This window comes from Meles meles, chromosome 10 (assembly GCF_922984935.1).
Source record: "Meles meles chromosome 10, mMelMel3.1 paternal haplotype, whole genome shotgun sequence".
In the NCBI taxonomy this organism is placed as follows: domain Eukaryota; kingdom Metazoa; phylum Chordata; class Mammalia; order Carnivora; family Mustelidae; genus Meles; species Meles meles.
This window is the reverse complement of record NC_060075.1, coordinates 2,978,234-3,004,687: the sequence shown is the minus strand read 5'-3', so window position 1 is coordinate 3,004,687 and position 26,454 is coordinate 2,978,234. Positions and strand designations below refer to the sequence as shown.

Genomic DNA, 26,454 nt, shown 5'->3' with positions numbered 1-26,454 from the left:
ACGACCGACGGACGCCACCGCCCGCTCCCGCCGCCCCGCTCTTCCCGCCCAGGCCCGCCGGGCCGGTCCCTGCGCCTCCCGCCGCCGTCCGCCCGCCGACCGTCCGCGCTCCCGAGCCCGCGCGGCGCGAGGCGGCGGTGGCGTGTGCTGACGTCATATGGGCCGCCCGCCCCGGATTGGCCGCGGCCGCCTCACCAGACCGCGAGCGGACGGGCGCGCGGGCGGGGCGGGGCGCGCGGAGGCCACGCCCCGAAGCGGCGGGCCGGGCGGGATCACGTGACCCGGGCCCCGCCGCCCGCCTTATAAGCTGCGCCGCGCGCCCCGCGCCACGGGCCCAACTCCAGGCGGTCCGGGCCTTGACCTCCTTCCTCCGTGAGCCCGCGCGCCGCCGCCCCTCGGACAGGTACGCCGGGCGCGTTGCGGGGCTCGGAGGCGGGCGCGGGCCGGGGCCGAGCTGGGGCCGGGGGCGTTGATGGGGAGGTCCGGGCGCCCCCACCCCCTCCCGAAGCGGGACGGACCCCAGTCCAGCCCCGGGGCGGGGCTGCACCCCTGACCCCGGCGGGCCGGCTCAGCGTCCCCTCCGTGCGGGCCCCGGGTACCTCGCGCCGCGCGCGGACGGGGTGTGGGAAACTTTGGGGCCGGACGGGCCAGCACCGGAGGGGCGTGCGGAGGGCACTCGCGTGCCCGCGGACACCCGGCCGCCGCCGCCGCCCAGGGGGGCCTCCCCGCGGGACCTGCGGCGCGGGCGCGCATCTGCGGGCGCGCCGGGGCCCGGGCTCTCCCGGACGAGCCGCTATGAGTGGGCGTCGCGATCCGCCCCGGGCCCGCGCGCCCCCGGCCCGCGAACTTGACGGGGCCCCGCCCCCCGCTCCGTCCGCCCGCAGGAGCGCCGGCCCGCCCGCGCTGACCGATGCCCAGGCTGGACGACCACTGCTGGAGCTGTTCCTGCGCCCAGGGCGCCAGGCACCGAGGCCGCCCGGGAGCCGGGGCCGGAGGGCTGGCGGCCAAAGTGGGTGACATGCTGACCCCCGCTGCGCTGGCGGCCCGCCGGGGCCCGGACCCCGACCCCGCGCCCACCCACGGGCCTCGCAGCCCCGGGGCGGGGGGTCGCGGCGCCGGCGGCGGCCCCCCGGGCAGCTGGCACCACCACCTGGTGCAGCGGAGCCTGGTGCTGTTCTCGGTGGGGGTCGTGCTGGCCCTGGTGCTCAACCTGCTGCAGGTGCAGCGGAACGTCACCCTGTTCCCCGAGGAGGTCATCGCCACCATCTTCTCGTCCGCCTGGTGGGTGCCCCCGTGCTGCGGGACGGCGGCCGGTGAGTGCGGCGGGGTGCGTGCAGGGGGAGGGCGCGGGCGTTGGGGGGGGCGGGGGGAGCCGCGGGGGCGCCGGGGCGGCCTCTCCCCGACCTGGCCCGTGGGCCGCGCGCGGAGCCGTCCACCGTTCCCTGGCCGAGCGGGCCCGGGATTGGCGGCCAGCGAACTGGTGAGCGGCGCGGCCTCGCTGCCATTGGCCGGGCGCTCCAACACGCTACCCGCCGGCCACCGAAAACAAACTGTCACGTGGGCCGGCGGCCGGCGGGCGGGGCGGCGCGCGCGGAGGGGACGCCCATCCCGTCGCTGGGGTGCCGCGGGGTGCCGCCCGCTTGGGGACTTTCTGGGTTACCTGTTAGTGCACGCTTGGTTGGACCACTGAGCGCTTCCGTACGGGACTTGCTCCCCGCAGCCCCCACGGGCACCAGATGCGGGAGTGCGGAGAGGGCAGTCCGGCCCCTGCCCTCAGCGCGCCAGCTCTGCCCGGCGGAGCAGTGGTCTCTCCATGTGGCACCGGGTCGGGGCAGGTGTGCCCGGCTGTTGGCTGTGTGCGTAGCCAGCCTTTATGGACTGCTTGCTTTGTGTTTGATGTGCTTTGCTTTGTGCACTTCTCACAACAGCACGCTGCGATGGCTCCATTTCACAGATGTGGAAACTGAGTCACAGAGACCTTAAGCCTCCCTGTCTAGGGGACACAGTGGACGATGGGGCCACTGTGCATCACACTGCAGACTGCCTCCGTGGAGTCTGGGTGTGTCCCTGGACTGTGGAGACACATCCTGTTGGCAGCAGACTCACTGACCACAGCTGGAGGGCACAGGGCTCAGAGCCGGGTGCCAAGTTCCAGCCAGGACGCGTCACTGGGGGATACCGCAGCTGCTCAGGTGTAGACTGCTTTCCTCTCTGTTCTTAGGAAGACAGGGTCCTACTTGGCCTTTGAAAATCCTTCAAGCAGATGGCTATCCTATTAAAAATCCTTTTTGAGATCTTTCCCCGGGTGCAGATTGCTTTTTTCGTGCACATGTGGTCCGGCAGTTCTTCCTCCGAGTCAAAGATCTGATCTGAGAAATGAGGTATTTTAGGTCAGGCTTTATTCGCAGTTGAAGCTTCCTGTTTGAAACACAGTGTCTCCTACCGCGTTTTTAAAAAGAATTATCAGATAAGCTAGGGCAAGATCCCATAGTACATTTGTACGTCTTTAGCCTTTAACCCTGTAAGGTAAGGTTAAGTTATAGCAAAATAAGTTCTAGAATTGTTTGGGTTCCAGTTTTCAAAACTCTAAAATTAGAACTTGATAAAATGTGGTACGAAATTGAAACTGAAACTCTCCCATCGGATGTTTTATCAGGACTGTGTCTCTTGTTTCTCTCTTCAGGAACCTGAAATAGTTTCCTCTTTCATGGGACACCAGGTGGAACTGCCCCATGGCGTTGAAGCCTCCACCCTCGGTGACTTTAGGTTCTGAGCTTTGTGTCCCACAGTGGGTCCCAGGGGCCAGGATCCCCACCAGCCCCCATGTGCCCTGTTCCTGCCTTTGCTTTGTCCATTTTGCTTCTGTCCTGGAACGCCACACCCTCCCCTGTCTAAATTCTCTTTGTCTTCTTGTTTTAAAATTCTGTGCCTGTGAGGATGCCCTAACTCTCCCCCAACAGTAAGCTCTTCCCGCTCCGCCTTCTAGTTACATAGCCCTCATCATCTTACACATGAGGGAACAGACATGAGGCTCCAGGTCCCATCAGAGCCCGCAGGGAACAGGGACCTGGTTCTCTGAGCCTGGTCCCAGGCTGTTTCCACAGGTCAGGACCTGGAGTCGGGGCACGCTCAGCATGGTTGACTCATCATAGCGTTATATGGATAATTACCCGCTGCCCGACTCAAGTCTGTGCTCACCTGGACTGAACAACAGCCATTTTATTTTCAGTTTCTCAGAAGAGTGTGACCCTTTTGGTTGTACTCAAGGAAAAGAGAAATACAAAGTCAGTCTTAAGATGCCATATTATAGCTCGTACATTTTTCTAGGAAAAGAACTGATCTGAATAATATGTTAATCATTGGCGCATTGAAATCCTCTCCTTGTGAGCCGGCGTGTTCTAACACGGTGTTGTTCTTGCCAGCCGTCGTGGGCTTGCTGTACCCCTGCATCGACAGTCACCTGGGCGAGCCGCACAAGTTTAAGCGGGAGTGGGCCAGCGTGATGCGCTGCGTGGCCGTCTTCGTTGGCATCAACCACGCCAGCGCTGTATCCTTCGTAGATGTGCTCGGTCCGGAGCATCTCCTTAGCTTATATGTTGAAATGTTCTGTGCCTTGTAATCACTAAGTCTTGTCTCACAGGTCAGTTGAAGGGCCTTCTTCCAGAGCTTTAAAGCCCTCGGCTTGGTGTCTCAGCGTGGTTCAGGAAACCTAAAGTCATCCCAGAAGCGGAGAGGACTTTCTCTGTTGTGTGATAGTCCTCTGGCCCCTTGGAGTGGGTTGAGTGGGTTTTGTAAATTCTCGTTCACCTTCCCACCTTGCATTCTTCTGCCGTGAGGGCCTGGTTGCCATGGCCCGGGGAGCAGCAGTTGGGGGTCCTGTTCGTGGGCCGCTGCTTCTCTGCCCCCTCCCTGGCTGTGCCCATGAAGTCTCAGGGCCAGCATAGGTGGTGTCCTCTTCTTAACCGAAGGTCCCTAAACTTCCCGAGTCCTCGGGTGGAAGGCGTTGCCCACACTACAGACGCTTTTGTACACCAGTGCATTTGTCAGGAAAACAGACTGTAGTTTCCCAGGTCTCAAAAGACTTGGGGTTTCTTTAACACAACTAGATTCTATTTCAGAATCTTAGGGGAAGGTCTTTTTAGAGTAACTGTGTCCTGCTCTACCTGTGTCTTAATGGGAAGAGCGTCAAGACGGGATATACCCTAGCTCTGACCACATTTGTGTTTTCACCAGCCGATCGGTAGCGTTGTGATGAGAGGCAGGCGTGTGTCCCGGACTGTGGGAGCGCGCACTGTCGAATGACAACAGATGAGGCGTCCGAGGAGACATGGGGAGAGAAGTGTGTTTCCTCAGCTCAAGTTAATAGTCAGAACAAGAGATAGGATGGGGATTACGGATGACTCAGCAACAAAACGTGCTGTTCGGTGGTCAGATACCAGCAGCTGGAGCTTCCGGAGCGTTTCCTTGTAGATCGTGTCTCACCCAGTGACCCCGCGGAGTCCTCGCGGTCATGGCAACCTTGTACCCAGCAGACCTTCTCCGCTGCAGTCTGGGCGGGTTCTTTGGATGGAAAATTATGGGGTGCGGAATAATGAAGGCACCCGTGTAGGATCTGGGGCGTCTTGTTTGCTGGTCTGCTGGTTTTTCCTTTGGCTTGTTTTCTTGAAAATCGTTGAACTTTTCCTTAACCTTGCATCACTAGAAGTTGGATTTTGCCAATAATGTCCAGCTCTCCCTGACGTTAGCGGCCCTGTCTTTGGGCCTCTGGTGGACATTCGACCGTTCAAGAAGTGGTCTTGGGCTTGGGATCACCATCGCCTTCCTGGCCACGCTGATCACCCAGCTGCTGGTGTACAACGGTGTCTATCAGTAAGTCTGTGCCCCCAACTAGCAACTGCGTCCGCCAGCCGTTGCTTCACTTCCGTTAGAAATACCCACAAAGCCGAGATGTCCCGTTTCACTTACATATACGTGAGGTCGTTTTAGGCACGGAAGTCTCAAAAGCGCTGCTGGTCGTGGGTTGACGGTTTCCTCTGCTGTCTCTGCAGGTACACGTCCCCAGACTTCCTCTACATTCGCTCCTGGCTGCCGTGTATCTTCTTCTCGGGAGGCGTCACCGTGGGCAACATCGGCCGGCAGCTGGCCATGGTACGTCCTGACGCGGGCAGCTCCTGGCGCGGCGGGGCTTAGCCCCGTAGAAGCGCTTGACGCGAGTCGCTGTGACACGCGCTGCTGGATGTCTGGTTGAGACCCAAGAACGGTCACTGAGAAAAGCCGACTTAAAAAAAAAAAAAAGTAACAATACCAAGGCAGCTCTTTGGACTCAGGGATCTGTAAACACATGGGGAGCGAGAAAGCAAGCAGAGTGGTAGGGCCACCCGTCACGGAACAGACGCGTGCGCTGGCTTTTCTGTGCTCTCAGTGCTCCGGGAACCGGCAGAGCGCAGTCGCCGGAGTGGCTGATGGTGGGTCACGGGCGCCCCCAATCCTGTGGGGGGGCAGCAGGTGCCGGGAGACCCTGCGCCGGGGTCCGGGCCTGGGGAGGCCTGCCCTGCCTTTCCCGGGACCCGTGGGCCTGGCTCAGCAGCGCTGCAAACCCCGCGGTGGTGGGGGAGCCCGGCTCCCAGGGCACAGAGCCCTTTCCCGCGAGCTGGAAGGCAGAGGAAGTCAGGGGTCGCTTCGGTGGTTCTGGTCAGCAGTAAACACTCAAACGCTTCCGTAAGAGAACATTCGACGTGGACATTTAACTTCTCGAGTTGACTTGACTCTAGGCCTTCAGTAACGTGAACTGAAGAGAACTGTGGAGCCCTAGGAGGCCGCTGCCCTCAGAGAGCAGCCCGGGGCTGTGTCAGAAAACGCATCTCGGTCCGTCCGGCTGCGCACAGAGGCCGTGTGTGCCAGCGGACGCTCGCCGGTGGGGGTCGAATTTGAAGGCTGCTTGGGCTGGTTCCCAGAGATAGAGCTGATTTCAGAAAGACAGAACGTGTAGCGTGTCCCATTGGTTCTGGAGTTCCCCGTCCCTCCCCCAGCCCTTAGAGTTCTGCGGAGCCAGTGCCTCGACGGGATTGATGAAACTACGGTTTCTCGCAGCCCTGATGAGGGTCAGAGGACTTGGCTGACTTCTGTAGGCCCGTGCAGCCTCACGTGGGATGCCCCTGAGGCTGGCTTCCTGCCCCCGGGCAGCCCACTGACGGGTTTTCCGAGTAGAACCGGGCAAGGCCACCATCTCTGCGCCGTCCGTCCCCCAGTGCTTGTCGCTGTGACGCTCCTGTTTCAGTAGCTTCAGTAGAGAACTAATATGGCTTTCGCGATAAAACTGTCGTCAGCCAGGGTGACTTCATAAAACGAACATTTGTATGACATTTGGCACGTCGAAGGTTGTGGCTTCGGGATGCTGGGGGATGCTGTGCTGTGTTCGCGGAGAAGGTTCCAGCAGGCTCCGCACGCGCACGTCTCTCCAGTAGAGACGGGCCTCCCCCCGGGCGCGAGCTGTAAGCGTCTAAAAATGGTGGGAGGAAATGTCTTCTAAAAGTCACACAAATTGTACCTTCGAAAACACCGCTCGAAGATTGTGTGCGTGAATGATCCTTGCTGTGCCCCTTAGGTCATTATGGTAGAAAGCTTAAAATTAAAAATTTAACCGCTAAGTGTTAGAGATAAAACCAGCTAACTGCAGGGCTGTGATTCTCCTTACTGAAGCTCGTTCTTCCTCTTTAGTCTTTAGAAGCGGGGAACTGCTGTAAGGATGTTCTTATCGTGTCTTGAAATGCGGGGTGTGACCATCCCCTTCCCGCCCAGGTCATGAGAAGGAGCAGACTTGTCAAGTCTCTGTGCCCACCCCGCTCCCCACTGTGTCCCTCCATGAGAGGGTGCGGGTCCTCCCCCAGGTCCCAACCGCAGGGACAGTTAGTGGAGTCGGAAGTGGGGGCTTCTTCCTCTGGGCCGGCTGCCCACTGTGCTATGGGCCAGGACGGGAGCTGCTGGCGGCAGGTGGCCACTCCTGGTGGCTCCCGGCGAGGGAAATGGCAAGGTCCCCATTCTCTGGGTGGAGAGCCAGGAGGGGTGAGCATGCGCGAAACGGCGTTCACTTGTGCTCCCAGCTGTGTCGGTGGTGGAGCGCGGTTTCTGGCAGCTTCTGGCTCCATTGCTTCGGGGAGTTACCGTGCCTGGGGGCGGGAGCCAGCTTGAATTCCCCCTTCCACAGCACGGGTGCATCAGACCTGGCGGGCAGCACTCCAGGACACCAGCCTCTTCGGGGGGAGTGGCGGGGAGGTGGGATCTGGAACAGGTTACAAGTTGCTGCTTCTGGAAAGTAGAACCGTACATGGTTTTTAGCGTATGTTAGATTTTTCCAGTCTTCATTTAAAAAGTTAGAGCAAGGGACTCCATGCATTAGAGCCTCTGCCTTCGGCTCAGGTCATGATCTCAGGGTCCTGGGATCGAGCCCTGCATCAGGCTCTCTGCTCAGCAGGGAGCCTGCTTCCCCCGATCTCTGCCTGCTCCTCTGCATACTTGGGATGTTTCTCTCTCTGTGTCAAATAAATTTTTTAAAAATCTTAAAAAAAATAAGTTATAGCAAAAGCATTACTTTTATGATCAGAAACCGAGGCGATGTGCTTAGGGACTCGTCGTCTGTGGAGGGTGTGGATGGGGGAGGAGGGAGGCTCGCTGGGCACCTCCGAGCCTGTGCACGCAGGTGGCCCTGCCTCCGCTGCAGCCAAGATCCCAACCTAGCTTCTTAGCGCTGCCGCCTTCCTGGGCGCAACCCTGGCCTTAGATCACCGTCCTCCTGCCGTGGCCGCCGTGTGCAGCTGGTGACCGCCTCCCTGGTTGTCCTGGCTTCCATCCCTGGATCTGCGTGCACGCGAGTCTCAGGACGGCAGCAGTCTCGCTCCGTGCCCGGCACACCCAGTGCAATGCGGGAGAGCCGGCCGCCCGCTCCCTGAGCGAGTCCTCTGTGCACACGCAGCGGGGGGGCTGTCTGTGCGCCTGCAGCGGCCAGCAGTGTGGGGAGCCTGCCGATCGGGTGGGGGTGTGGGAAATGACGTTTGTCTCTGACTACGCCAGGACCGGAGAATGAACTACGCAGTCCCGATGAATTCCCTGCCTCAATGTCAGCGCGGCCTAAGTGCTGCTGACCCCGGGGTGGCAGAGGGCCGCGAGGGGCTGGACAGCTGGAGGGTCTGCAGGTGCCGCAGCCCGGCCCTGGGCGGCTGCGAGCAGGCCCTAAGGGCCCTGGGCGGTGGGGCTGGGGAGTGAGGCCCGGGCCCTGTCTTGGAGCAGCTCTGAGGCCACCCGCCCGGACAGACTAGGAGAGCGTACCCTGCTGTGCAGGCGTGTGACCCGGCAGGGCAGGGGGCGCCCAGCCAAGGGCGGTGAGGAGGTCACGGCGGCGGCGGGGGGAGGCTTGTCTCCGGCGCTGGTGGTTCCGCGTCCTGCCGCCGTCCCCTCCAGTGGAGGAGCTTCTCCGCACACACGCGCAGTGCTCACGTTCTCGCTCTTTCCGTGTAGGGGGTTCCCGAAAAGCCGCATAGCGACTGAGTCTTCAAACCCTCCGGAGAAGAGCGCGACTTGGGAAGAAAGTCTGTGACTTTGGATTGTGACAAAGATTTGTCTTTTCTCCTCAGTGATCCATGTAGATGGGGCTGACTGTCCCCGTGACTCCCGGAACAATAACTCACCTGTCCTAGAGCGGCGCGCGGGGAAGGCTGCTTCTCTCCAGAGGGCACTTGCTTGACGCGCCCGAGCCGGGCCGGTCCGCTCCGGAGACGCACCCCCAGGCGGGCAGGGGAGTGCTGGCAGGCTCGGCTTCCCGAGCATTCGATCTCCTTTACGTTATTAAAAGCAGGTTGCCATATTTCAAAGCCTTGAACTAAAGCCTAATTACCAGCTGTTGGTTTTGTATCGCTGCCCACGGGGGATAGAGCTCGATGGTGCTTAACAAAGGTGAGGTGTGGAAAATAGGAATATTTATCCAAAAGTTTTAAAAATAGGGTTGGTAAGAAGAGAAGTGGCGGTGAGCGCAGGGAGGCTGCGGGGGAGGCCCCCGTGCTGAGACGCTCACCCCCCGTGTCTCACACACGCGTGCCCCGCAGCACACAGCCGCGCTCTCCTCCTGCTGCGGAGCTTTGTGCAGACAATCTCCCCGAGCGCAGAGGACAGTGCAGGCCGCGGGTCCACACTGCGGTCGTCTGAGGGCCTCACCGCGGCACGTGGGGAGTTTCATCCCAGATCCGTCACCTAAGAGGGCGTCCCGTCTGCCGAGCGTCTCGGGCTTAGGGAGCCGGAGTCGCGTGCGGTTCCCTCCGTGCGCCGGATCGGACACGGCGATGCGTCCACGGCCCTCTGGAATCTGCAATCTGTGATTGCCTCGTGAGCGCCGCGCCGCGTGCGCATGCCGCTGCCCGGAGCGCCGCACGTCTCTAAACGCTCTGAGAGACCGGTGAGCACAACGTCATCACGGACTGGCATCGACCATCCCGGACCCGCTTCGCAAGGACTGGGTCTCAAACGTTAAGTGCAATGTATATGAAAACCAATCTGAGCCTTGTATTCTCTTAAATATTTATTTTTTTTTAACGTATGAGAGGTTGAAGAGGGTTCTCCGTTCATTTCAGTGCTGCGCGGAGGTGGAACTCAGCAATAATTTCTTTCAGTTACGAAATTTCTCTGTTGTGCCCTCCACTGAGCCCCGGTCCTTTCAAATTCTCCAGACGTGTGGGACGGGTAGACCTGGCATTTTTACTTACAAATTTACCTTTTTGTACTTTGCAGTTTAAATGTTTTTGTTTGAAATTCCGTGAAAGTGACTTCATTACGAGACTCCTTTTGACTAGAAACGGGCAGTGGGCAGGACGGGGGGTTTGGAGGGCCGGAGGGCCTGGCGCCCGCGGCTGGGGACGTGCACCCTCGGTTCCGCTGGCGCAACGATCTTGCTACGGTTGTTCGGTTTTGTTCCAAGAAAAACACCTTGGAGCAAATCGTAGGTGACTGTGTAGCTCATCTGTGTTAGAGGAACGGGAACGTTCCGAACTTGGCACTGACCCCTGACACGTTTTCCAAAAGTGAAGTTGGATGATTAACCGTGTGAAAAGATTTTTCAAGGAAGAGGTCAGCATTTTATGAAAAACCAGAGGTTATTAGGTGAAAGCAGTAATTGAATCTTTAAAGTATACTTGATCATGTACAAACAGTAAGTATTTTTTTCTCTGAAACTGGAAGTAAATCTCTATCTGTTAGAAATAATGTAGCCAAAAAATGTGAATCTGAAGAATTTTTTTGCCAATACTTTATAGCAAGTATATGAACCAAAGTGATTTGCGTTTGTAAAAATGTAAAATATTACGAACAAAATTTGCACTATACCGGATACGGACATCTAGTGAGATTCACAGTCATACTAAGTTTTCAGCACTGTGTTCTTTTTGCATTCATTTTTTACTTTTATTAAAGGTTCAAAACCAACGCTTGTGTTTACGAGCTTTTCTTTAAAGGGACGGAGGGGGCTTCTCTGGCGTGTTGGGATTCGGAACGGGAAGCTGCGTCACGGCTCTTCAAACGTGACTAAATGTTGAGAGAACCTCTTGGGGAAACGCTGCTTGAGTGTATTGTTACTTCGGGTGGGAAGTGCCCGGCAGGAAAGGCCACAGTGTACCCATCCCTGCGCCGGGAGGTGGGGCTTCTGCCTGAACCTGCCCCCCCCTCCACGAGGGCTGTGCTCTGTCCAGGTGAAGGGCCCTTTCTCCCCATCCCACATAGGTGCCTCCCCGCAGATAGAGCCCAGGAACGAGTCCTGTCTGAGAGGAGTCCCGTGTGTGTCCAGCCCAGGGTCTCAAACCCCCGCCCAGGTTTGAGAGTAAATCCGGGAGGCCTGCGCTTCCTGGACTGTGGTGTGGTGGGTGGGTGGGACAGGAATCCGGTTTCCTTAGGGGTGAGACTCACCATTCAGAGATTCCTCCTTGTCCCTCTGTCGGTTGCAGCGGCGAGGCTGAGCACAGGGACTCCGCGGGTCCTGAGTACCCCCCAACCTTGGCAGGAGAGTTTCTGGAGATGAGAGACACACTGACGCCGGTCGGTCTGCTGGTCGGTCTGCAGGTTGGCCGGTGCCCCAGGGACGTCCCACCCTCGGGTTGCAGGCATCCCCTTCATGCTGGTGAAACGATGAGGGAAGGGAACCTGCCTTTCCTGGGGTGCTGGGGTGGCTCGAGTCAGGATCTCTGGTCGTGGGATTGAGCCCCACGTCAGGCTACGCACAAGTACGAAACCTGCTTAAGATTCGCTCTCCCTCTCTCTGTCTGAAATATAATAACTAAAAAAATAAACCTGTCTTTCTATTTCATGTGTTCAAAGAGACTTTTTGCATTCATTTCTTTTATTAAAGGTTCAAACTCGGGTTTGCTAGCGATGCTCACTTGGTGAGTTTCCGCTGTCTCTGTAATAATGTAGCGGGGGATAGAGACCGAGAGTTGGGGTCTACTCTGAAAAGCATCGTACGTAGATCAGTACAGACGCTGCAGTTCTGCTTCAGCACATGCCGCGTGGTAAGGTTCTTGCCCGCTTCGCACTCATCTGCCGTCAGGCCTGCTCTCGATGGGGGTGAGCTGATGAGTAGTAATTCGCGACCGGCCCTGAATACGGCCAGGTTGAAATCTGTCCACAGCGGATGCCCACCCTTGGTGCTCTGACGGTTTCTTCATAAGGTTTCTTCATAAGGTTCACATCTGAGGAGTTCCTCCCCTGGGCATTTATAGAAACCGCGGTGTGCCCGGGGCCAGGGCACACTCTTTCGTTTCTCAGACACTGGATTTTGGTGTGGGGCACCTGCGGGATGAGTCTCTACAGCTCTGTTGTTGCTGGGACGTGCGTTCTCAAGCTCAGGAAGACAAGACAGCTCGGGCCGCTCAAGTCCCTTCTTGGGTCCCGTCTCTGGCAAGTTGTCCCGGTCACAACTGTGCTGCTCAGTTCTCGTCCTCCAGACCTCAGCCAGCGTCCCTCCCTTTCCACGGCACATCCGTCTCCCCAGAGCTCCCCAGGCCACGGGGCCCAGTCCCCACGGGCCCTGGAGCTGTGGCTGTGCGCCCTTGTCCTCCCCCAGCTGTGAGCGCCCTGCCCGGCACCCTGCCTCCGATCGGGCTTGGCGCTGCCCCCCGCCCTCGGCTGGCGTATCTGCGGCCCTCTGCTCTGCGTGAGCTCCAGTCTGCGAACGAGAACCGACGCATGGTTGTTAGGGTCTCTCATCCGTGGGGCCTCGAAGTGAAGTCACCTGTTCGTGCAGGCTTTTTACCAGGGAGACGCGGTTGGCTCTTCTTACCAGCCCCCTTGCCCCCCAGCGAGATTCTGACTGCCCTGGGTCGTCCTGTCGCCCCGTGCGCAGTGTCAGCGAGCGTCGTGGCACCGTGGACGTAGGGCTGGGCTGCACTGGGTCATCCACACCTCCTGCCTCTGGTGCCAGCCTCCACCAGCCGAGGCCAGCGGGGCTGTGGGGACACTGGCTGCTGGCTCGGAATGTCCCAAGATCCTGGAGCCGCCGCCCCACACTGACACCCTCAGAACCTGCCTTTTCTGGGCACAGTGCTCTGTGCCCTGCAGCCGGGGGGTCCGCGGCCACCCTTCACCGTGTGCCTCGTTGGCCTCCCTTCTGCTTCCGTACTGTCCTCATTCTCCCCCGCTCGGGGCCTACTGACCCCCGCCAGTCCGAGCAGCTGGCGTCCCCCTGTCCCCTTGCTTCCTGTTAATCCCCTTAGTTGCAAAGACCCAACGAGGGCAGGGCAGGTGCATGGCCAAGCTCTGAGCAGGATGGCGGGCTGAGGAGAGTGGCCGCGCCCCTGGTGAGCCGCCTCCTGACTCTAGTTCCCGCCACCGGCCCTAGGGAGGGTGCGGGCCGGCGCTCTCACACTGTGGGAGTCAGTAGGCCTCCACGGGAGCAGCCTGCCCGGCCAGGTCTGGGGTTTGCCTGCTCCTGCACCAAACATCACTATCCACGTCTCCCTCAGACACCCCACCGGCTGACCAAGCTGTCCAGAAAAAGGTCAACATGCCAACAAGTCACTGGAAAGATCATTTCAAAGTTTCACGTGTCCGAAAGGAGGGATTCTGCACTTTATTTTACATTATAGGATTAGCAACTAGCTCCAAGTCCTTTTAGAAATCTGGGCACACAGAAAAGCCCCTGCTCAAAGGTTTCTCATAAATGAAATTGTTGCGTTTCCTAAGATGCACATAGAGGAATTTGCAGTTGGTCATTTAAAACCACTGGGAACAAGAATTCTCGTAGGAGTTCAACAGAAATGCAAGCATGAGGGAAGGGGGGAGGGAAGCTGTGACCCCCCCCCCGGTACCCGCCGTTATGAACCAGTGTTTAACATAAAACAGCCTCTCGTTTTATTTTTTATTTTTTTTAAAGATTTTATTTATTTATCTGACAGAGATCACAACTAGGCAGAGAGGCAGGCAGAGAGAGAGGAGGAAGCAGGCTCCTTGCTGAGCAGAGGGCCCGATGCAGGACTCCATCCCAGGACCCTGAGATCATGACCTGAGCCGAAGGCAGAGGCTTTAGCCCACTGAGCCACCCAGGCGCCCCTAGCCTCTCGTTTTAAATCCAACACGTGAACTTGGTACCTGGTTGTCTGCTGTCCGGGCACCCTGGCTCCCCTCAAGGTCACAACGAAGACAAGTCGACGAGCGCCTCCTTTCCTGGTCCTCCCGCGTGGAACCGTCTCTCTGGAGATCTCCCTGGTCTTTACCCTGTGGGCGATGGGCTCACCTACGCTCCCCACCCCAAGATAAGTGGAAGCCTGACCAGGACACCTCAGAACGTGACCTTGTTTGGAAAGAGGGTCATTTTAGTCTTAACCAGGGAAGACGCGGTCACTAGGGTGGCTCTGATCCAGCAGGGCTGGGTTCTTGTCGAGAGGAAACATGGACACAGAGCAGCGAAGAGGAGAGGACGACGGAAGACACAGGGAGGCCCTGGTGAAGCCTGGGACCGCAGGGCCAAGGAACGCCCCAGGCGGTCCCCAAGGATCGCCCGCCCTCCTGCCTTCAGGGAGACCATGTCCCTTGACACTTTGGCCTAGACTCCAGCCTCCAGATCTGGCAGATGCGGACATTTCTGTCGGCTTTTTGTTTCCTACAGTGTTCGCTTTTCCAGAAGCACAGCAAAACACTGGCCCCTGTTGCCTGCCTGGCCCGCTGTGCCCAGACTTCCAGGAGTTTCTAGAGCTTTGCCCAAACTCCTTTTTTCCCCAGTACAAGTATATTGAAACCTCTTCCAAATCACCCATGCCGTCCCGAGGTGGGATAGACATACTGCGTTGTAGTTGGAAATGACAGTGAATGTTTGCCAGAGAATTCATTTTTCTAGATTTCTGTCATTTGGAAAACCCTCTTCGGTGGAACCACTCCATTTCCCAGGCAGGTGAGAGGGAGAAATGGGCAGAGAAACTGCAAATTGAGTGGGAAACTAGGAGCCAGGGCCTGGAAGCCAAACCCTGAAAGTATTAGTCAACAAGGAAGTTTGCGGGTCTGGGCAAACGTAACTGGCCCAAAGGAAAGTCAGCACTAACCAGGTAGAGTTTCTTTTCTTTTTTTTTTTTTTTTTAAGATTTATTTATTTGACAGACAGAGATCACAAGTAGGCAGAGAGGCAGGCAGAGAGAGAGGAGGAAGCAGGCTCCCAGCTAAGCAGAGAGCCCGATGCGGGGCTCGATCCCAGCACCCCGAGCCGAAGGCAGAGGCTTTAACCCGCTGAGCCACCCAGGCGCCCCCCAGGTAGAGTTTCTAATCCCCGCGTCAAATTCTTCCACGGAGATGAGTCAGCCTTCCCTCTCAGCGGCTGGCCCCTGGGGCAACTGACTCCAGGAAACGAAATCGTGAGAGCCCAGGCACGGGCGCCTTCCCCTGGGAGAACCTCACCCCAGCTCAGCCCCGGGTCAGAGCCAGACCCTCAGTCCTACAGCAGCTCCCCTCCCCAGGGTGCCCGAAGCTGCTGCGCAGTGAAGTGAGCCTCCGGCTGGACTCCTCTCCTGTTCCTGGGGACGCAACCGCAGGAGAGCCGGGCAACGCCTGCAGAATCGTGCGTACCTGCCTCTCGCCCACCTCCGCTTCACGGGTGAGGAGCTGAACGCCCGGGAGGACACCGAGCACACTGTGTCCGCACCCGCGGCCACGGTGGCCTCAGGTCCTTCCCCCTGGCCCCTCCCAACTCCTCTGTCCAGCCCAAGCCGCTCCAGGTGCCCAAGCTCTTGCTCCTACTGGTGAGCCCCTGTGCTGACCTCTGGGCCGGGCACTGCTCCTGGTGACGGCAGCCGCCGATGTGACCAAACATGCAGGGCTTCCCTGTCCCCAGGACTCGCCGTTGTTTTCCTTCCTCTGCCCTGGGGCACCCTGTTGTCATAAAAACGGTGGGGTGTGGGCTACACTTGGCTCCCATTGTGAACACCACGTGATCCCCTTTATATCACCGGTCCGCCCCCTGAGCAGCCAATGGCCTCCTGGTGCAGAGCCCTGCCCCTCTCCCCAGGCGTGTCCCCCACCCCAGGAGCTGAAGCTCTGCCTCACTGATGGCAGAAACCTGGGATTACAGGGAGGTTCATGGTCTTCCCACCACCCTCCTAGAGCTTCCTGGTGCAGTGAGCCTGAGCCCATCCCTTGGTACAGACCCATGGGATCTGCACCCTCTTCCCGAAGGCATCCCTGTCCCATGGGCTCCGCTCTGCTGTGCCCAGATGACTTCTGCTCTCTTCTGCAGCAGAGATGAGGAAAGGCAGAACAGGACAGTGGTTCCCAAATCAGGCTCAGGTCCAGGGCCCCACCCATTCCTAGCTACACGTGCTTGGCTGATGACTTTTTGGTGTCTCGTTCTCCTTATCTGTAGAAGGGGCACAGTAACAGTACCTGTCTCATGGGGTTGTGAGAGCCTTGGAAGCATATGAGCTCAATGAATGCTAACTGTCCTCACCGTGACCACCATCATCAACATCACCATCATCATCATCATCATCACCATCATCACCATCGTCATTGTAACCATCATAATGATGTCCTTACTCCTTTTATTTGCTCTAATCCACTTTGGGTTGCTACTATGGCACTCTACAGAGGAGCCCACCAGGAGAATTTTACAGCCCACTTTACAGGACCTTACCTCTGGTTTCCAGGTTTCCAGGATTACAGTCTTGAAGCGTAAGTGCACAAAAGTAAAAAGAACAAATTCTACCTGGAGAAGTAAAAATAATAATCATTCTTTAGATAGAATAGAGGACTGAGTTTCAGCATTCATAAGCAAGCACTTGAGTAGTTAGGTAACCAACTTATCATCTCTCTCCCCAACTACCCGTCTAAGCTGTATCAATATTAAAACTTATTTTTCTGGTTTAAAAACTGTACCAGTAATATCCTTTCCTTCTGAAAGTGCCAAACAGTGTAGAAATGGATAAATAAAAGAAGTTTCTTTTTTTCTTTTTAAAGATTTTATTTATTTATTTGACAGAGAGAGATCACAAGTAGGCAGAGAGGCAGGCAGAGAGAGAGGAGGAAGCAGGCTCCCCGCTGAGCAGAGAGCCCCATGCGGCGCTCGATCCCAGGACCCTAAGATCATGACCTGAACTGAAGGCAGAGGCTTAACCCACTGAGCCACCCAGGCACCCCGATAAGTAGAAGTTTCTCCTCCAACTTTTACTTCTAGGAGTAAATACAATGTGATCTGTATACTTCTAGGTCTATTCTAATACCTACAAATAGTAAGAATACAACATAAAGTAACGTGATAGAAACATGCACGATTGCCACTGTCCATCTCCAGAGCTTTTCCATCTTCCCAACTGTAACTCTGTCCCTGTTAAACACTAACTCTCATCCCCCTGCCCCAGACCCTGGCGCCCACCATCCTACTTTGTCTCTTAAATCTGACTCCACTAGGGTCCTCGTAGAAGGGTGATCACACAGTATTTGCCCCTTGGTTGGCTTGTTTCACTCAGCGCACCGTCCTCAAGGTCCATCCATGTCGTGCACGCGTCAGGATTTCCTTCCTTTTTAAGGCTGAATAGCATTGTTTGTCCAGACCACATTTGGTGTATCTATTCACCCACCCACGGACATTTGGGTTGCTTCCAACTCTTGGCTATCGAGAATAATGCTGCTGTGGGCGTGGCATGTAAACATCTCATTGAGACCCTGCTTTCACTTCTTTTGGGTCTCTACCCAGAAGCGGGATGGCCGGATCACAAGGTAGCTCTGCTTTTTATTTTTTGCCATCCCCACACTCTTTTCCATCGCAGCTGGACCATGTTTCCATCCTTCCAACGCCACTCCACGTTCCAACGTCTCATATCCTTGACGACGCTTGTTATCTTCTGTTTGGTGGAAGTCATCCTGAACGGACCTGAAGTGACACCTCGCTGTGGTTCTGATGTGCGTTTCTCTGATTTTAGTGGCGCGAAGCATCCCTCACCTGCTCATTGGGCCATTTGTAGTCCACCTTTGGAGAAATGTGCCCTTGGTTCCTTTGCCCATTCTTTAGTTGGGTTAATTCTTGTTGTTGAACTGTGGAAGTTCATCATATAGTCTGAGTATCACTCCCTGATCAGATATATAATTTGCAAATATTTTCTGGAGAGCACTCGACCTGGAGCTCTGCACTCTCTCTCTAAAATAAATAAATCTTAAAATAAATAAGTAAATAAAATCTTAAAGAAAAAAAAAACAGAAGAAGAACAGATTTCCAGCTACTTACGTTTTGCTGCCTGTAGAATGTAAGATCATCTCCAACTTTCCATCATCATGACCCACGACCAGGCAGACACACTTGTCCGTTTGTCCTTGTGACCCTGCCTGAGTATGTCTACTGCCAGAGCTCTAACAACGAAACTCGCGGACTTCCCGCACACATCGATCTAACCTTCGGATCGGTCCCATGGCGTTCCCTTTCGTTCTTCTGTGCCCGTTCACACTCTCGCGCTGAGTCTTGCGCGTTTGCGGCTCTGTGGGGGGAAATGCTCTCTCATTTTTACCTGGCGCTTCTCTGATCGCTGGTGAGACTGCTGGTCAGCTGTCTGTGTTTCTCTCGTGAGTTTTCCGGTCAGTTCCTGCAAGGTGGTTTGTTTTCTAACTGTTGCTGTTTTCTCACTTCTGGGGTCCAATTCGTGTGTCAGGAAAGTTAGGTCTTGTCTTTTCTGTGCGGCTCAGGCCTGTCAGCGTCGTCGGCAATGGCCCCCTTGACTCTGCAGGACTGGGTTGGAGCTACAGGGGTATCCCGTGCAGCACCCCGTTACAGAGGGCTCTCGCTGGGTTCCCGCAACTTACGAAGGCCAAGGACAGTAAAGATAACCCAGAACTGATTATCTGAAAATTGCATGAAACTGCCTTTGTCCTCTGGAGGAGACTGGGCTGAGTTTTTAAAGAATCACTAGGATGGACCCTTCAGCCGTACGGATACAGCGCGCAGCCGAGAGATCAGTGACTATTTACGGAATCAGTGCACACACGGGCAGAAGAAGCAGTCAGTCAGATGCTTCTGTTGGACTGACCTTTTTCTCGAAGGCAAAATGGTGGAAACCGACGAAAGAAAAATGAGATCTGGGCCGAGAGCCTGGAATCAACCAGCGCAGGGTGCCTCATCGTTCTCCCGGTGCCCCTTCTCCCCAGGGCTCTGAAGGATGGGACCCGATGCCACGTGCTCCACTGCAGAATCCGCAATCCCAGAGAGAGGGGAGATGTCATGGAGGAAGGGGAAGGGTCTGGGACTGGGTAGCCAGGGCCCCACAGCGCACCCCGCGCTCTAGAACCCAGCAGATACATTCCGAAGGGCCTGGTGATGACAGCCTCAGCCAGCAGGCCCTCCGTGGCTTAGCAGGTGACCGAGCCACCCAGGGCCGCCCAGGTGTTCCTACAACTGTTCTTGCGGCCCCGAAGGTGCTGGTGGGCAGCCCAGCGGCCCTCCACCGCGGCCTGGTGCGTGAGGCCGCTGTTCCAGTGCTCCGTCTGGACTGCCTCCCCTAACCCTACTGACTGACAAGGTACGGATTATTCCCACTGCAAGATGGTGAAACTGGACACAGAGGCACCTCCCCACTCCTCTCCCCCGCCCCAAAAATGTCCTCAGACATGGAGGGCACAGGCCTGGGAGCGCAGGGCGCCGGCCTCTCTCAGGCAAGCCTAACGCTGGGCCTCAGCTGCCCGCCCCCAACCCACACACCTGGGGAGGGGAGCCTGCTGACCAAAGGGTCCTAAGACCCAGCGTTCCAGAAAGATCCACCCCACGGGAGCCTGTCCTGCTCCGTCTGGGACAGTTCAGGGCCACCCCGGGAATCGCATCAGCCTTCTGGACACCACTTCTCACTGCTGTAGGGGCCCCCACCCGAGCAGACCCCCACCCTGGCTCTAACACACTCCCGTGGTCGCCGGAAGCTCCCCTGGATGCGGGCCGGTGGCCAGGGTGCGTCCCGGGACACGAGCCACGGCGGCGCTGGCGGGCGGGGCCACTGTCCTGGAGCTTGCCTCTCTGCCCGCCTCCGGCTTCTAGAACGAGCCGCCGTGACCGGGTCCACATCTGCCAGGGACACAGACTCCCGGGCAGTGCGGGGCACCCGTGCCCCACAGGAGCTGGGACGCAGGGAGCCCCTCCGTGTGCTGGGGTCCTTCCTCCTTCCCACCCCCCAGGGCACTTTGTCACTTTCTCCAAGCGGCGCCCGCGCCCCCTGGTGGCCGCCGCGGCCCCCGCGTCCTCCATGGCCCAAGACCTCCTCACTCGGGGAGCCAGTGGGGATCCTGGTGTAGACGATCTCTTCTCTTTCTTAAGCAGACAAACGGGACGGGGTTCTAGGCAGTTTATTCACTGAGGTTACGGGCACTGGGGCTCGGGGCTTGGTCTCCAGGTTGCAGGAAACACGGTTTGGGAAAGACGGAAGGTCCCAGTCATGGCACAAGAGACGCTGCCGCCGGGTCCACCCAGACCCCAGCCGGGACCCCTGCGACCACAGCCCTCAGCCACGCCCGCGGCGCTCCGGGAGGACAATGGATTCCCGCCTCTGCCCCGGAAGGGTCGGCCTGGAGGGCTCCCCGCGGGGGCATCCTTAGGGCTCGGGCACGAGAGGGCGGGCGGCCAGCGGCTCACGCCTGCCTGCGGGGTCTGCCTGTCAAACCCGTCTGTCTGTCCCGGTGGGGAAACGGGGTCCCGTTCCCTCCCAGCTGCCCCGCCAGCTGCCCAAACCTGGGAAGGCAGCGCGGACGCTGGCACGGGGCGGGGGGGCTGAGGCGACAAGGTGAGCTCCTGGGCCCTGGGGGCCCCGGGAAAACGGTCACAGATGCTGCGGCCGCTGCCACAATGAATTTTCAGATGAGTCGCTTTCGGTCGCAGGCACGTTCTTGAAGAAAAACACTCCTTTTCCCTCATTCGTGGGGCCAACAGCTGGAAGGCCTGTTAGTAAGTGAAATAACAGAGAAACGCCGGGGATTCTTTCCACACAAACCACCTGGAGCTGCGGGCGGGGGTGGGCATCCGTCCGCGCCTGAGGGACGCAGGGACACCGCTCAGCCCCTGCAGACCAGAGGCTGGCGTGTCAGTCACTTCAGCCTTGTCCTTTGTAGCCAAGGGCAGACCGGTGGGCCAGAGAGCCTGACCGCGCTCAGCCCAGCCCCACTCGGACGGGAGGTTCTGGGCCGTTTGGGGACCACAGCGACGGCCGAGGACAGAAAGTCCTCTCTGATGGGAGGAACAGGTGTCCCCTGTCCCCGGCCACAGAGGGCAGCCCGAGGTCTGGGCAAGCCGCATCACCTCAAGCCAGCCCTGCTGCCCCCTGCATCCCTTCCCTTGTCCCTTGTCACCGCAGGCATCGCTGAGCACCAGAGCGACGTTCATCTTCCAGCGTCCAGAGTGGGTCCCCGGCCAGAGGTACGGCGGTGCGGGCAGCCCCTCGAGGCCCGGAGCCCCACAGTGCGGGGCGGAATCAGCACCAGAGCGCAGACGCAGAAGAGGGAAAGATGACCCTGGGGTGTGTTTTCCGGCCACCTCCCCACCCGAGCATGTCCCCTCCCAGCCCCGCCAGGCCACCGACCCCGTCTCCGTCCCCACGTGCGCTCTCCATCAGGGTCACGCTGCCTGCTGAGCCGGGCGTCCAGCCGGGGTCTCGGGCGTGGGCGCCTTGGACAGCTGTCCCTGACGGTCCCGCCTGGGGACGTGCTGCTGGCGTCTGGAGGCACAGGAACTGCCCCCGCCTCACGGCCACCGGCAGCGAATCTGCTCCAGCTGTGGCTCCCGTGAGTGGGGGCTGCTCCCGCCCCTGCACCTGCGTCCCCAGGGCTTCCGCGCTGAGCCATGCTCAGGGGCACCGGGGTCTGACCCACACACTTTGTATTTTTTTTAAAGATTTTATTTATTTATTTGACGGAGAGATCACAAGCAGGCAGAGAGGCAGGCGGGGCTGGGGGGAAGCAGGCTCCCCGCTGAGAGAGAGCCCGACGGGGGCTCAATCCCAGGACCCTGAGACCATGTTCCGAGCTGAAGGCACCGGCTTCGCCCACTGAGCCGCCCAGGCACCCCCCCACTTGTTAAAGCCGCCCAAGCACTCAAGGACATTAGTCCTCCTCTGGTTCATCAAGATAATACGTTTGAAAAGGAACAGGGTTTGGCCAATCGATGACGCAGAACAACAGCAACCCCACCCCCTCCCCAGCGCTGGGTACCCCCATATGGAGCAGCCATTCTCCTGTCCTAGCTGTTGTTTCTAGACTCTTCCTCGCGGGCATAAGTACGGCGAAGAGCTGCCCGGTTGCTTCCTCCTGTGGGGAGCGATGGCTTCACCCCCACCCTGGTTCTCCGCCCCTTCCTGCCATCATCATGTTTCCTACTAGCGCCGGCTGTGAGCAGCAGTTTGGTGCCGTAAATACCGCTCAGAGCGCCCCGCCTTACGTGCTGAGATGCTCATTTTCTTGTGCGACTCTTTGCCTTTCCTGATGTTCATGGTTGCCTTTCTGCCCAAACGTACCCTCCACCTGTGCCCGTCACTCGTTTGCCTCCACGGTACTGACCCCCCAAACCAGCTCAGGGTCGTCTCTTCTCCGGGTACCCATCCCCATCCCGGGCTGTGGCCCTCCTCGCTGCCTGCCGCGCCCGTGCCAAGCATTGGTCTGAGTGTCTGCACTCCTGGCTGGCTCTGGGGTACCCAGCTCGATGGCCGTGTCCCCTTCTGTCCTGTCCTTGTGGGTTTGTGTCTCTTCTACTGCAAGCCTCATGAACCCAGATTTATGAAGGCTAAGATGTCACACGTTGTCCCCACTCTGCAAAGGGGTAAAGCCTCACAGCACAGTGAGCCCCGTGGACACCCCACTGCTCACCCTCCCCACCTCCCCTCCACTTGGACAGAACCTTTCCTATGGGCTGAGTTGTGTCCCCCCCAAAAAGATACATTAAAGTTGAAACCCCCAGCGCCCTATTTGGAAACGTGGCCACTGCAGACGTGACCCGTTGGATGGAGACGAGGTTGCACGGGGGCAGGGCAGCCCTAATCAGTGGGTCTGGTGTCGTCGCGGAAAGGGGAGTGTGGACGCTGGCAGGTGCAGGGGCGGGGGACGCTGTGGATGGACTGGAGTCCTGCCCAGGGACCACCCGACGCAGAGGGAGAGGCCAAGAACACACCCTTCCTGGGCACCTGCTGGGTGCCGGGTGTGGCCACACCTGGATGTGGGACCGTGGTGAGTCCTGAGTGAGAGACTGCGCACCTGTGTTGTTTAAGCCCCTGAGCTGTGGCCACACGTGACCAGTGGACAAACAGCTCCGCTCCGTGCAACTGCCCAGTGCCTCAGTGGCTATGGCAGTGACCACTCTTTGCCCCCAGAAGCTTCTCTTCCTTTCAGAACCTTCCAGAACACCTGAGCTGCCCCCAGGACACCCTGTGGAAGACCTCACTTCCCAGGCTCCTTTGCAGCCAGGTGGAGCCATGAGCACGAACGTGGGCCCGCAGGGTGACAGGCAGAGCTTCCGGACCAGCTTGTTTATGGGAAGTCCTCCAGCCTGGGCGCTCTGCCCTCCGCAGGGACACAGACTGGGGGCTCTCCGTGCAGGCCAGACCCCAGTGAGCACGAGACAATGTCACCATCCCGAACCGTGGACCCTTCGAACTTGCCGGGGAGAACGGGGGCTCCCTGCTGGAAAGTGCATTCCGTGTCCAGCTCTGGCAGCCCTGGGGGAAGGAGGACGCGCTCTGCTCGTGGGGACTGAGGCGGGGGGGCGGCTCGTGGCTCTTTATTTGTAACCTGAACACTGTGACGAAAGCTTGCAGGGGAAAGGCAAAGCCGTTCACTGTTTTTTCATTACAAGAGTCTAAATTACAGATCAGAGCAGGTGCAATATTATCATTTAATTTGTCTCTCCTCCATTTTTCAGATCACAAAGGCTCTCCGGGGTCCTGAGAGGAACTGGTTTAAAGCATCTGGGCGACCAGTCGTTTCAGCGCTTTTAACAGTTTAAAAGCCACAGAACTGGCAGAAACGCTCCCCCGCTGACACAGGAACGCATTCCACCCACGGGACGGGACATCACGGAACGTCACTTCGATGGTGCCTCCTCTGCCCTCGAATGCAGAGTCTGTCTCAAAAGAACGCTGCTACGAGAAGGATTTTCTCCAGGGCAAATGCAGTCTTGCCCAGAGGCGCACAGAAGATGTTCAGGTGTAAATGAATCCTCGCCTTTGGAAATGACCAGGAGTTGGGCAGCATGCTCGTGCCCCAGGCTCGTCCCCCCGGCTCGGGCCCCAGGACACCCCTGCGGGGTCTCTGCTTGGCTGGCTAGGCACTGGGCCAGCTCGGGGCTGCACAATAAAACCTCAGACAACTGGGGCGCCTGGGTGGCTCAGTGGGTTAAAGCCTTGGCCTTCAGCTCAGGTCATGATCCCAGGATCCTGGGTTCGAGCCCCGCATCGGGCTCTCTGCTTGGCAGGGAGCCTGCTTCCTCCTCTCTCTCTGCTTGTGATCTCTGTCAAATAAATAAAATCTTTATAAAAAAAAAAAAAAAAACCAGACGACTGTTTGCACCCCTTGTCCTAACTGAACCATTGGGTGAAATGCCATCTTGTTAGCTGCTCAGGGGGGACACAGGGCAAAAACTGTGGGGCCCCAGGAGTGGATCCCCGTCCTTGGAGCTGGGTGTAGACCTCCCAGCTGAAGGGAAACACCAGGTGTCCTGGGATCCTGGGACGGAAGCAGGGGCGGGACACGCAGAGAACTCCCACAGGAGGAGGACCCCGCCCGGGAGCACGTGGACTCCCCTGGAGGGACCCCCTTGGGCTGTGTGCGTGAGTTTTATGTGGAAGGCGACCCCCACATTTTATTAGATTTTAATCAAGAATGATCCTGTTAAATATTTAAGATTGCCTTTTGAGGATGATATTTTTAAAGAACCATGTGATGAAGAGAAGAACATGGGGAGGCATGAATTTTTAAAATTCATTCCCTGCGTATAATGATTCCACGAGGCGCTCACCGCTGCTCAGCCACAAGGAGAGCCAACCACAAGGGTCCTCCATGTGGCCAATTACCCCGTCCCGACCGGCCCCAGGACCCCCATCCCGATCACCAGCCCAGCTCCGCTTACCGGAACTAACACCATTGGGCTGATTGGCAAGGGGACGCCGATCTCAGAAAGGTCTGGCTGTTGGCGGGTCTGTTCAGCCGACCCGTTCTCTCGCTGAACTGGGCGGATTCTGTCAGGCAGAGAGCGTGTGCACACTCTCACACTCACACACTCACACTCTCACACTCACTCAGATGCCTCCTCTTGATCCCAGGCTGCTGGTGAGGAGCCCAGAAGACAGAGAGGCGGGAATCGTCAGGGACTCCCGCAGGGGACCCGGCACGGCCTAGCTTCCTCTCTTCTCCCCAAAAGGCAGGGGCACTGATGCCCCTTTTGCTGCCATCTGTGGCCACAGAGGCGAGAGGGAACGGTGGGTCAAAGCCCGTGGATCCCCGGGGATGGCCCCCCCACGCACCGCTCCCAATGGGGCTCTTCCGGCACCATGGCCCTCCCCCTGCAGCCCCCGCGGCAGCCCCCGCTGGCCCACAGAGTCCCTCCCGGCCTGCGCACAGGTATGGGCCATGAGCCGAGCGGACTCAGGTGGGGCTCCCGAGAAGTGTGCTTGAGAACGCGGAAGGCTTTCGTTGGAGACGCACTTGTCTCTCCAGTAAGAGTCGAGGCCGGGGGTGACCGAGGCCTGGGGGCTCTGCTCCCCGAGGCTGCTGTCCTGCTGTAGCCCGCGGGTCACCTTCGTCCCACAGGGCCCGTGGCCCACCACCAGGCACAGGAGAATGGCCAGAGGGGGGAACCCTCCCTCTCACTACCTGCTGTCTCACACACAGCGTCCTGACCTCGCCCAGCTGAGAGGAGACTGCGGAACGTGCGTCCTCCTGTGTCTGGAGGGACAGTCCCCACCATGCATGACAAGAACCTCTATAGACCTTCTTAGTTAGTTGGTCCCTACACCACGGGACCCTCTGGAGAAAAGAAAAGCCGACTAAGGGGCGCCTGGGTGGCTCAGTGGTTAAGCCGCTGCCTTCGGCTCAGGTCATGATCTCAGGGTCCTGGGATCTAGCCCCGCATCGGGCTCTCTGCTCAGCAGGGAGCCTGCTTCCTTCCCCTCTCTCTGCCTGCCTCTCTGCCTACTTGTGATCTCTCTCTCTGTCAAATAAATAAATCTTAAAAAAAAAAAAAAAAAGAAAAAAAGAAAAGCCGACTAAGACCATCTGCACTTAACCTGGGACTCAGAGAGGGACAGCCTTCGGGACCTCCAGACGCCAAAGCGTGGGGTCGGAGCGCTGCCTCGGAGACCGCAGGACAGCCCGGGGAAGGGAGGGCACCTTGCAGGTGGACTCACGGGAGTCCCATCTGTCCACCCCTCCTGCCGACAGCTGGAGCACACGACCCTGAGCGCCAGGCACGGTGCTTCCGGGCCCAGCCAAACGACCATGGGGGGCCCTGAGGGGCGGGGGCAGGAAGGACAGGGACAGAGTATTGATTTTCAGCCTCACTCAGGACGCTGCAACTGCCCAGCCCCATGCGCTTCCAAAGAAGTCCTTTTCTCTCCTCTCTCCTGGGAAGACCCGCGCCAGAGATGCCCCTGCCATTTGCATGGTCTCAGCGAAGATTCTACGGCCCAGGATGGTCTACAGAGAGGTGATGTGGATTAATAACTATCTTCTAAGAGGCTGACTGTGGGTTCTCTAGAGAGAGACAGAACCAAGAAGGAATGTGGGGAGGGAGCAGAGGGAGACAGAAGGAGGGAGATTCATTTAAGAAATTGGCTCGCTTGACCACGGGGACTGGCAAGTCTGAAAGTCGTAGAAGGGGCTGGAAGTCAGGTAAGAGTTGGTGTTGACATCTTGAGGTCAAGGTCTGAAAGGTGACCGCAGGCCTGGAAACTGAGGCAGGACTTCTGTGTTAGTCTTGAGGCAGAATATCCTCTTCCAGAA

General features: G+C 58.1%; 1 protein-coding gene across 3 annotated transcripts; it reads left to right on the top strand.

Annotated features, from left to right (window-relative positions):
• Window positions 1-262: 262 nt before the first annotated feature.
• On the top strand, window positions 263-23,553 carry INSIG1 (insulin induced gene 1). Of its 3 annotated transcripts, none has more exons than XM_046020818.1 (6): window positions 263-403; window positions 885-1,313; window positions 3,423-3,547; window positions 4,703-4,869; window positions 5,049-5,148; window positions 23,378-23,553. In XM_046020818.1, the coding sequence occupies exons 2-6, from the start codon at window positions 911-913 to the stop codon at window positions 23,459-23,461; spliced, it is 879 nt and encodes a 292-aa protein (XP_045876774.1). In that variant the 5' UTR covers window positions 263-403; window positions 885-910; the 3' UTR covers window positions 23,462-23,553. The 3 variants fall into 3 exon arrangements, with proteins under 3 accessions (XP_045876774.1, XP_045876776.1, XP_045876775.1); XM_046020820.1 differs by lacking the exon at window positions 23,378-23,553 and adding an exon at window positions 8,628-10,464 and having other exon boundaries at window positions 264-403; XM_046020819.1 differs by lacking the exon at window positions 23,378-23,553 and adding an exon at window positions 8,512-10,464 and having other exon boundaries at window positions 264-403.
• The last annotated feature ends 2,901 nt before the right edge of the window (window positions 23,554-26,454 follow it).

Coding starts and splice junctions, on each gene's coding strand:
- INSIG1 (XM_046020818.1), top strand. CDS start 911: ATGCCCAGGCTGGACGACCACTGCTGGAGCTGTTCCTGCGCCCAGGGC. Junction 3,548..4,702: donor GCATCAACCACGCCAGCGCT/GTATCCTTCGTA, acceptor TTGCATCACTAG/AAGTTGGATTTTGCCAATAA. Junction 4,870..5,048: donor GTGTACAACGGTGTCTATCA/GTAAGTCTGTGC, acceptor CTGTCTCTGCAG/GTACACGTCCCCAGACTTCC.